Source organism: Rhipicephalus microplus, chromosome 9, assembly GCF_043290135.1.
Source record: "Rhipicephalus microplus isolate Deutch F79 chromosome 9, USDA_Rmic, whole genome shotgun sequence".
In the NCBI taxonomy this organism is placed as follows: Eukaryota; Metazoa; Arthropoda; class Arachnida; order Ixodida; family Ixodidae; genus Rhipicephalus; species Rhipicephalus microplus.
The window spans coordinates 19,630,615-19,641,703 of NC_134708.1; the positions used below are offsets into that span (position 1 = coordinate 19,630,615).

The window sequence follows — 11,089 nt, forward strand, 5'->3', positions numbered from 1 at the left end:
AATCACTCCACGTAATTCAAAGGTGTTTGATATTGCACTCCGACAAAGAAATGGAAGTAATACATTGTTTTCATGGCAGTTTCATTAAATAAATACAATTAATATGTAATTATATAATTAATTATTCTTCACTGATTCATCTTCCAATTTTCAAGAAAAAGATCTCACGCTCAAAGTGCATGTGCAATTCGTTTTCAGTTACATTGATATTGTCACGACGCTCCAGGGGGTGTCGACAAGGTTTATTGACGTCTGAGCAACAGGGCTCTAACCAAGCGCGTCAGTTGGGCTTGTTTGCCAGAGCGGGGCCCCACGCGCACTTCTTTCTTCTGTGTGGTGTGAGCCTTCACCTTGGCATACGACCCACTACTAGAAGTAGGTGGCAATATTAAGAAAAGGAAAATACATTGGTTCTCAAATATTGTTCTCAAATATGGCACGCTGAATAACCTGTCGAACAGCATAGTGCCCTCATCAAATTGATCGGCTGTAGCCATATGCAATACAGAGGTTAATTCAAGGCACATTGACTCTACTGGAGCCTCAATTCATGCTACGTAAAATATATGTCCACCAGTCAAAAAAAAAAAAAAAAAAAACCTGGCAAAGACAAGTTGCGTTTACATGCATAGACACAGCGGCCGAAGGGGATGTAGCCAGGCTCGGTGATCTTAAAATTTTTTGCAAGAGACCTTGGTTACAAGAGGAGCGTTTCCTGGCTCCCTCGAGTGTTTTCTCATCAGGAAGTTCTGTTGCAGTTTCCTTTTTACCAACTGTGGTGATCGTAACGCCTTCTTCTCTCCCTGTGCACCGCCCGCAGCTACATGCTGGCCCTGGCGGGCGTGCCCTCGCTGATCCAGTTACTGGGTTTCCTGGGCATGCCCGAGACCCCCCGTTGGCTTGCTAGTAAGGGCGCTTATCAGGAAGCCATCGAAGTGCTGCGACGCTTTCGCGGTCCCGATGCCAACATTGAGCCCGAGTTCGAAGCCCTCAAGGCCACCTGCATCGACAACGATCAAGACGAAGAACACTGTGAGCCTTTCTTATTCAGCAATCTGCTTTATCTTCCGTGTCCAAGTGTGTGTGAGTATGTACTTGAACATATTTTAACACAGCACACGGCTACACGGACGAAAGAGAAGAAGGCACAAACCGCAGCGCTGACTCGCAATGGAATTTTTATTGGAAAAAAAAAAAAACATGAACGGAAAAGGAACGTTTCAACCTTTACACCCATGTGACTACACTAAGGCAAGAAAAAGCAGGTCAGCTGCTGACGTTTTGAACAATGAAAGAAAGCTTTATACATCCCACGTGTTCTCTCCAACAGCAGAAAAGTTGAGATATTGTGCTATCTAAGAACCTAACCTCGCTATCTTGTAGGGCTATAGAGGGCACGCTAAGGCATTGTTCGCCCCCTTTTCTTTTTATACATTATATGCTTCAGTTATTTCTCTGTGTGTCGGTTATCTCTGTGTGTCGATAGAACGTTTGCTTCATGAAAGATGGGTGAGCAATGGCACTGCGTAACATGTTGAGACACGTGAGTATGATACATTACCGTGCAAAAAACGCCTCTGTTCGAACAATCTGATTTTAATGCATCTACTTGTTTTGCCTACGTATCTTTCATGAAGCGAAAGTTCTATTGACTCACAGAGATCAAACCACCTGAGAAATAATTGAAGCATATGTTATAAAAAAAAGGGGGGGGGGGTGCGAACAATGCATTGGGGTGCCTCATATAGCCCTACATGATAGCGAGGTTAGGTTCTTAGCACAATATCTTACCCTTTATGCTGTTGGAGAGTACACTTGGGATGTATCAAGGGGTTTCCATTGTTCAAAATGTCAGGGCTGATCTGCTTTTTCTTGCCTTAGTGTGGTCACATGCGGGGGAAGGTTGAAGCGTTCCTTTTCCGTTCATGTTTTTCTAATAAAAAATTAAGTTGGGAGGCAGCGCTGCGGTTTCTCCCTTCTTTTTTGTCCGTGTAGCCATGCGCTGAGTTAAAATATGTTCAAGTATTGTCACCAACTGGCCCAGCAATCAGTCCTATAGTGTTTGACTATACAGTGCAGTCTCGCCACCTTTGAGCATTAAAGGTGACTCGTGCCCTATAGGTGTGGGCTTTTAAACTTTTCAGTGTAAAAACGCATCATAAAGGTTACTCCCCCTATTGTAAGAGCTCATTTATGGTATGCAAAACTGCAGCTGTAGATATTGACTGTACACTTACACCTCATTGTAATAAAGTTGCAGCTGATATGAAAATAGTTTATAGTTATATTCAAGAATTCATTATAAGCTTATACTGTATTAATACCTCTGTACTTCTGGTAAACCATTCTTCATTTAATTTTTTTTTGTAATCGGTAATTCTTTGTGTCTGTGTTATGGCAAGGTTTGAGTGTATTTCTAAGGGCAGTAGCATCGTTTCCTTGAATTATTGCAAAAGGTGTGGCAGTTTTCTGTTCGGTTTTTCAGGTTTGGTCCAGTAAAACAGCAGTTCAAATCTTCAAGTAGACTTGGTAATATTTTATGGAGAAAGCTTTTTTACGTTGTTTTCTGCATAGCACATGTGTGTTTCATAGCTATGCTGATTGACCATTTCACAGTTGGATAACTACGTGACCGTAAACATTGGCAAAGCAGTACTTATTTGAGCAGATTGGAAACAAGAATTGTGTGTCAGGGTACAGAGCCACTGTGTTAACCTCTGCTCAATCAATCATTCAACCAATCATTCAATTCAATCATCCAGTCAATCATGCCTTTTAGCAGTGACACTGCATTGCCTTTTTCTGTTGTGCAGCTGTTGTGAGCTAAACTGTGTGACCTTTGCTCAATCAACCAATCAATTTATCAGTCAATCACAATGCCTTATTAGCAGTGACACCACATTTCCTTGTCCTCTTGTGCAGCTGGGTTCGTGCTGATCCAGGTGTTGCGAGATGGCCCGCTGCGCCTGGCGCTCATCGTGGGATGTGCTCTGATGATGTTTCAGCAGATTGCAGGCATTAATACTGTCATGTAGGTGGCACTGCCTCTTTTTCACAAGTGCCTTGCCGTTTGCTTAATGGTTGTTAGCACGTTATAAGGATGTGGAATAACACCACAGTTTTTTCGAGTGGTAGTAAAGCGACAAGTTCATCTCGTTTCTCTTGCAAGCACTTCTGGTTCTCTTATCAATGTTCAGAGAAAGTCTTTTAAGGAAATGAAACTGGTACAGGATTGATGGCTCTGGTTCAAGTTAAAGGTTAGATTGTACACATTTGATAATGAAGCATAGTTGTACTTAGGATTAGTGCCAATCAGGTGTAAGGATAATTAAAAGAAATTAATTAACCGAGTTTGTCAAAAGAGAGGATGGTTTTCTAGTGAGCGGCAGGGACCATTGTGGCACATGGTGGAGCAGGTATCAAACACGCCCTTTTTACTGTGTGGCCTCCGAGATCCACTGCGGTGGTGCGATGAAATGCACGCTTAACCCACGAAATACGTCACGGCGCACGAATGCTGAGGTGCAAGTGCTGCTACCAGACACCTAAGTCAAGTATTAGGGTTGCCTACAATTCTTTTTTCTTTCCTTTGGTCTTTCTAGATGTGTTTTCATTTTCTTTAATGAGCCTCAGGTGTATGTCAAATGTGGCCCGTGTTCTTGGGTTAGTTGTTGGGGACTAATGTGCCAGAATCACTGTATGATAATGAGAGGTGCCGTTGTGAAGTGCTTTGGAAGTTTCGATTACCTGGGGCTCTTTAAAATGTGCACTTACATCTAAGAACACAAGCCTCAGGCATTTCTTGCCAACACTGAAAGTGTGGCCACTGTGGCCGGGATTCGATCTTGCGGCCTGCGGGGGTGTTCTTAGGATCATTGATGTACCGCAACAGAGTGCTTGGGAGATTCTGAGCATGTCATTGAAAAAATTAAATAAAATAATGCTTGGCCTGCACTTAAAGTGCAGCACAGTCGCAGTGAAAGCTGGAAGAGCGTATTTCTAGACCCTGTTGCAAACTCTCTTGGGGCGACTAATACGTATGCCTGCACTAATAATAACAATGCTTGCACTAATAATAAGTGCGCCTGCAAGGTACCCACCACGCCATTAATTGATTAGGTGGCTGATGACTACGAAGAATTATGGCTGAGCCCTTTGTAATGGGTTGGAAGCATTCAACTACCCACTCATGATGCGATTCATATTGTGTGATGCCTGATTACACGATTTGCAATCTCTGACAACTGTTTGTTATTTTACTTTTTTACCACGCCATATTGTGTGTCTTAACGTGGTTCCTTCCTGGCATAACGGTTGTGTAGGGTTTTGATGCACAGGAGCTCTGAGTGTTGGCTTTGGCTTGGCTCAGTGGTAGAGTACTAAAGTGTTCAGACCCCGTTCCACCAAGGATTTTTCGTCTTATTTCTTTTTTTTTTTTCTTGCGATATCTGTCACGGGCACTGGGGGCTGACAACTACGGTGCTTTTGTTTAGATCTTATAACAGGTTTTGCTTTAAAACATTCAACTGCTCACCGATGCGCCACTTTCTTGAAATATCAATGCGCTGCTTTTTTGCACATCAGCAGGCCACCAAGAAGCCCCTTTTTTCGTTTGGCAGGTATTATGGCGCTACAATCATACAAATGTCGGGAGTGCACGACGCGTCCAAGGCGATCTGGCTGGCTGCGGCAACGTCCTTTGTCAACTTTGCCTGCTCCTTCATTGGTATGGCGCTCGTCGAGAGGATTGGCCGTCGTCTCCTCACCCTGCTCAGCCTTGCAGGTAAGAGGCCTGGCAGGATTGCAGCTGAGCTGATTGATACCCACAGCAGAGGACGTACGAGGTGTCTTCGAACAAGAAGCCGAACTTTTGCTGTAACTTTTCTAGTGCTTATAGTACAGCTGTCAGCATGGTTGACTCAAATGCTGCTCTGCCTGGCCTTGGCTGGCTTAAACTGACGCTTGCGCCACATACCATTTGACCATGTTTTGCTTATCGCTACATGCTCACATGCGCCCATGAAATTCGATGCCATCCGCTTTTCTCAGCTATGAACCACTGCGTGTGGGGTGCAACAGCTGCGCCAAAAAATGTGTTGCTGTAGCCATGAACACTTTGCACGAAATGTGAATTTTCTAGTCAGCAAACGGAGCTACGGCATGTTAGAAACTGTCGTTGGAAGCGCATACTGCTTTCACTACGTGCAAACGAACTCGACGTGCTGCGATCACTGTTGTTGTTGACGACCACGTTGGTTGCCATAGCAATGGCACATGCGATAGATATCCGGTGCTGTCACCCGGCCGACTGGTGTGTGCTGTTGCATTGTCTAGTCAAAAGCAAGCCGGGAAATTCTACTTAATTAAACCTAAGCCCATTGGAAAAAAAAAAGGGGGTGGGGGGGCGTGCAGGGTTCGAAAATGTCTTGGTCTTGTTCTAACCCTCGCAGAACGCCACTTAAACCGCCTTCGTCGCATTACACTGGTGCCCTGCGATAACGCGTTTTAAAATTTGGAAGGGGCTGTTAGCGCTAGTCACAGTGTCCTGTGACTTTTCTTGTGCACAGTTTGTTCAGTTACTGATGCGTGTATTCGCTGCGTAATGATCGGCACCGATATGATCGCTGACGTCTAGAATGTGTTACTGGAAATGATTTGCAGCAATGTATGACATTTCTGCTGCCCTAAAAACTAAAACAAAACTGCGGCAGTTTTCTTTTTTTTTTTGTGGTTCCTACTATCCAATTTTGCGTATCTCCTGAATCTCAAGGTCTCCAGCTTGGAAGGTCCACATCTGGGTCCTCAGAATCTTCAGGATTTGAGAGGTGTGGTAAATGCTAATTAGACTCACATGTTTGCTGAATGGGGTGGTTTAAAATACTACTTTTATTGAAATAGCAGTGCTCATGTTCACTCAGCACGATTTAATGATTGATTTGATTGATTTGTGGGGTTTAACGTCCCAAAACCACCATATGATTATGAGAGACGCCGTAGTGGAGGGCTCCGGAAATTTTGACCACCTGGGGTTCTTTAATGTGCACCCAAATCTGAGCACACGGGCCTCGACATTTCCGCCAGCACGATTTAGGGGATGTTGAAAGGTTGCACATTTTTTTTTTAATGTAAGCCTCCTTTTTCATACTGCTCCGAATTCGGTTTTTCGTGATTAAAAATGGATGTTTCGTTCCCCATAACCTGCTCCAAATTTGTATTTTAGTGCTCCAAAAATTGCTCCGAATTCCATTTTGGCTGTTGCACTCCTGGTGTGACAGCCTACGCACCTTTAAATTAGAAATCACAGCTAACACTCAATACTAAGTAAAGGAGGCCTCATTTTTTTTTGTGTTAGACACAATATTAATGAGATCTAACAGATAATCATGCCAAGGAAAGTATAGGGGATATTATTAGAAGTAATTGTAATGTAAATGTGAAGAAAGAAAAGTGGATGAAAAGATAATTTGCTGTGGGCAGGAACCAACGGTCATTTTTTTTTTTGTTAGAACTATTAGTGTGTGAATATGCGTCAGTGCTACATTATGTCAGTTATGTACTCGTGTATTGAGGGCACTGGAACAGAATAAGCTGTGCGATTATTTATTTTGCACTTTGTTATAGATTAAGCAGAGAAGTACGGTGAGCTTGGCTAAAACATTTTTTTTTAATCGTGTGATCACATTTCAGATTAGCTATCTTTTTTTCCTTCTTTCACTTCGCAGGTGTGATTGCAAGTCTGTCGGTGCTTGCTGGGGGCTTTCAGCTCGCCGACATGGAGTCTCCCTCTGTGGGACCCAGCATAGTCCCATCGTCTGGCATTTGTGGCAATTTCAGGTGACCGGCGCATTCTTGTTAAATCGCACAGTTTCTCGCAGATCAACGTGTTGATCTGCTCGAGACTGCAGATTTATTGCGTGGGATTTGCTTTGCCTGGGTCACGTTTCGGTGAAAACACTTTCCGTGCATGTGTTAAAAGGTTGGCTAAAAGGAGGTAATATGTACCAGCCAGCTTTCTCATTTTGGCCGGGAGAGTCCTGAATTTGTAGCACTCCCTTTGAATATATGAGTGCAGCCATATATCAGCACTAGGGTCACTGTGAATAGAAAATAATTAACTCGGCACAGCAGTTTTAAAATTTTTTTCGGATCGCACGTTGAATGCTTCATTTTTGCCGCAGTACGGGAGTGTCTCGTGGAGAAGCGCATAAAGATTGGCAAGGGGCTTTTAGTTGTCTTGGGACAGAGCATGATTTTGTCCCTCAGTCATGCATGCATGCACACAACATATGATTACAAATACCGCAATGGTCACTGACAGTTGCAAACTTTACCGACACTAATTCATTAATGACGTTGCTACAGCTCTTAGAAACAGTAAATCATTATGTACACCAGTTGTCCTCTGTTTTATTTAGCGTAGCAATACGAGCTTTTGCTTTATCTCTACTGGCTTACTTGCAGAAGCGCAGTTGCAGCAGCAACCGTACAACGATATGCATGTGCTATGGGCGTCGCATACGACAGGTCTGAAAGTGCAACATTATTGGCTGACATTGTGTTTCGTTCGTTCCTGCTCAGCACCTGCGCGTCCTGTACGGGAGCCTCGGCCTGCGGTTACTGTTACATTCCGGGCGCTCCGACCGGCAACTCCACCTGCCTTCCGGCGAACCCCAACAGCCTGGACGTCTCGCTGGTCGGGAGCTGCCAGCAGCCAACGGCAACGCCCTTTGTGTGGGCCTACAACTGGTGCCCGAGCCGCTATTCCTGGATGACCATTTTGGGCCTGGTTCTCTACCTGTTCTTCTTCGCTCCCGGTAACCAGCGTGAAGCCGGACCGTTGATAGCGTGGGGCCAGTGCTGTTATTTTACTGCGAACCAGCTATGAGCAAGCTTGTGCGAATATTTGAACGAATACCTAGTATTCAAATTCGCTTCGGTTCGAATGTAAATTATTACGAATTTCGAAGTATTCGAAATGAACTTGTGTGTAACCTTTTGTAAAAGTGGTTTCACTGCTGTGGTGAGGTGCTAGGCCGTGAAAACACCTCTGGGAAATCTGCACTTTCGCAAAGTTTTACTTTAAGGTTAAATGTACATATTACTGTCACATCGATTCTTCCTTTTTTTTAAAGCTTGGTATACAAACCTGTATGCTCTAAGTATAATAAACTTTAATATGTAACATACTTTACAGGTTCTCACTTGCATTCTATCAAAACTCAAATCCTGCTACTATTCAAAGGTGTTTCCACTTTCTTTGAGCCAAAAAGAATGAGGCCTTGTTTTAACTTTTATAAATAATATGCACGTTAGTTAGGTCATAAAAAATATGCCTATTTTTCTTTATAATATGTAATATATATACTATTTGAATTCCATTCGAGCTTATTTGACCTAGATCATCATTTGCTTCAAATCTAATTTTTGCTATTCGCACAAGCCTATTTATGGGCTATGAAATTATCTGAGCGTAAAATATTATGTTGGTTGAGTTGGTATTGTCTACGAAGAAAAAAAAAAAGACGAAAGGAACGGGGACAACACAGTGATGTGGGACTGGAGGTAATTGCCAACTGCAGTTTATCGTAAAAAAAATTTATGCTTATTACAAGACCAGTGTAGGGTATCATCTTCGTGATAACTGAGAAAGGAAACACATAGGCATCAGGACCTCAAAACAGCCGCCTCACAGCAATGCACCATCGTGAAATCCTGCGCTCATGTGCGGCAAATTTATCGACGTAACGAAGCATCATGAAACCACAGGTTTTGCACGGGCGCACCTTCATGAACCTGCCCTCAGGATGACTGAAATTCTGGATCGAGAAGGGGGTGGGGGATGGGTGGGGGGGAGTGGAGGAGAATGGCAGAGAAGAAACTATTTCGGTATAAAAGAAACAACATTTGGCCAATGCGGCAGGAATGCAAAAACTTAAAAGCCTAAAAAAAGATAACGGCGTCCCATAAAGCAAGACAAAGGTTCCATCTCACTTGGGCACAATCGAATACTTTTGTTCTATTTTATGAATGATCCTGTGCCTTAGCATAGACGTAGAAAGATTCTCGTATATCGCATAAAAAAAAATTACTCAGTGATATGTGAAAGTGAAACGGGGACTATTAACGGCACGAGCACCAAGTGATTCTTTGCTGCTTTCCAGACCACCTTATCCAGCACCATTGTGGGTTTTCTGGAATCCCTCATGCATATTATAGGGATGAAATAGGTTAAGCTAATGATTCTATTTGTTAGAGTAGACATATAAGTAGGGTTTAAGAATATTAGAACTTTCGAATATTTTTCTAATAGCGTTGGCTTTTTGATTATGACCGGAATCATTCAAACTATTCAAGCTTTCGGAAAGTAAATATACTAGTCTAAAATTATGGAAAATTGGCGTGCAGCATGCTTGGTGTCGCATTTTGGGGTGTCGACGTGCAGTACTTCCAGCCGCTTCAATTGGTGCCTATAGTGGTCGCTGTTCACAAGCTTGCCCTGAGGTGTCGGCTGCCGATGTATGGAATTTACGCATTGGCATACTATATTAACGCCAGTACAGTTCGCAAGGGATAATTTATGTCTAAACTGGTTTACCACTTTGCTTTGCTGTACCCTTGAACATAGCTTCTTAGGAGTATACTAGAGGGAAATCTGGCGCTAGTGTGTATGGGAGCTGCAAACGAATTGCGCATTAGCAAGCATTGAAATTACGGGCAGTGCATGGATTTGCCAAATTCTTCAGCCTTGTCACTCTTGTGGTTCAACGTGGCATGCAGTCGCTTTGTCGCTAGACAAAGACTTTTAGGCTGATTATTTCAGATTGGCTCATGAAATTCAAAAAGAGCCATTCTTTTACCCGGAACAAAAGCCAGAACACTAAAATAGACAAAGCCACGAGTGTGTGCTATGTCGCAAGCACGAAGACTGGGCAAATTTATGTACTGTTCATCATTCTCATGGTGGCCGAATCATCACTGCACCGCAGTTCTTTCTAGTGAACGTTGTAGGGAACTGAACAGGTGAATTAGATATTAATGTTTGTTGGGCAATGAACTTGGCTGTACTCGAACTTGCTCCTTACTTATCCCACGTGTGCTCCCTGCAGGCCTGGGAGCCATGCCCTGGACCATCAACTCGGAGATATACCCGCTGTGGGCACGGTCAAGCTGTTTCTCGCTGGCCACTTCGGTCAATTGGGGCTGCAACCTCCTGGTCTCCATGACATTCCTCACCCTGACTGAAGCGATCACAAAATATGGTTGGTGACACGTTACCACAATGGCCAGCTTCACTTGTGAACTAAAGAAATGCAAGTTTGAACAAATTGGCTTCAACTACGCTAGACGCAGTTATGCGATAGACTTGGAGCCAGACGCTCAGCGGCAGAACAAAATTTTCATTGCGCGTTCCGATATATAGCGGCCTGTTTCAAGAAATGGCGACAAATTGATATCATTCGTGCACGGCTTGCGTGCGTCCTAATATGGAGAATGGCATGTGATGCCATGTTCAAACATTCTTCTCGTTTAAGTTGCTGGGCGTTTGGCTCCAAGTCAAGTTCATTACAGGTTACAATACCCCCCCCCCCCCCCAGAAAACTTCAACTTTGTTTACATGACTGCAGCGTGCATTCCATTCACCCCTGAATCACTATTGTGCTAGTTCGTTCTCGTTTGAAACGTAAGTACTTTTCGTCGGCTAATGTATTAAGTACTTTTAGTAACAGGGAATACGTGCAAAAGCAAAAATGTGGCTACGAGCTGTTCAAACTTAACAAGTATGTAAAGGTTAGTCATACACATAATCAGTCATGGAATGATTGGCTCTATGCATAAGCAAGTTTTAACGACGTACAAGTTTGTCTACAAAGAAAAAGTTGTTACTATACAAAAGACAAGAAAAAAATGTTTACGAGCTTGCCTAAAGTTGTGCGTAGTCTTTATTTCTAAAGGCATTGAATTCCATCTTAAGACTCTGAAGATTTATAGCAATCATTCGCCGCAAACATTGGTTCCGGGAGAAAGACTTAGGGTTACTTGCTCAGCTCCTGAAATAATATTAGTCAAGTGCCAAAGAAATGCCAAGGTG

The 11,089-nt window shown here is 43.3% G+C and overlaps 1 protein-coding gene across 1 annotated transcript in view; it reads left to right on the top strand.

Annotated features, from left to right (window-relative positions):
* Positions 1 to 11,089, top strand: part of LOC119163564 (proton myo-inositol cotransporter) — a 29,924-nt gene that overhangs the window by 10,584 nt on the left and 8,251 nt on the right. Inside the window, exons 3-8 of the mRNA XM_037415584.2 lie at positions 821 to 1,032; positions 2,923 to 3,031; positions 4,620 to 4,783; positions 6,723 to 6,834; positions 7,579 to 7,814; positions 10,107 to 10,259. Of these exons, the coding sequence (XP_037271481.2) occupies positions 821 to 1,032; positions 2,923 to 3,031; positions 4,620 to 4,783; positions 6,723 to 6,834; positions 7,579 to 7,814; positions 10,107 to 10,259 (986 nt within the window). The remainder of the gene's footprint in view (positions 1 to 820; positions 1,033 to 2,922; positions 3,032 to 4,619; positions 4,784 to 6,722; positions 6,835 to 7,578; positions 7,815 to 10,106; positions 10,260 to 11,089) is intronic.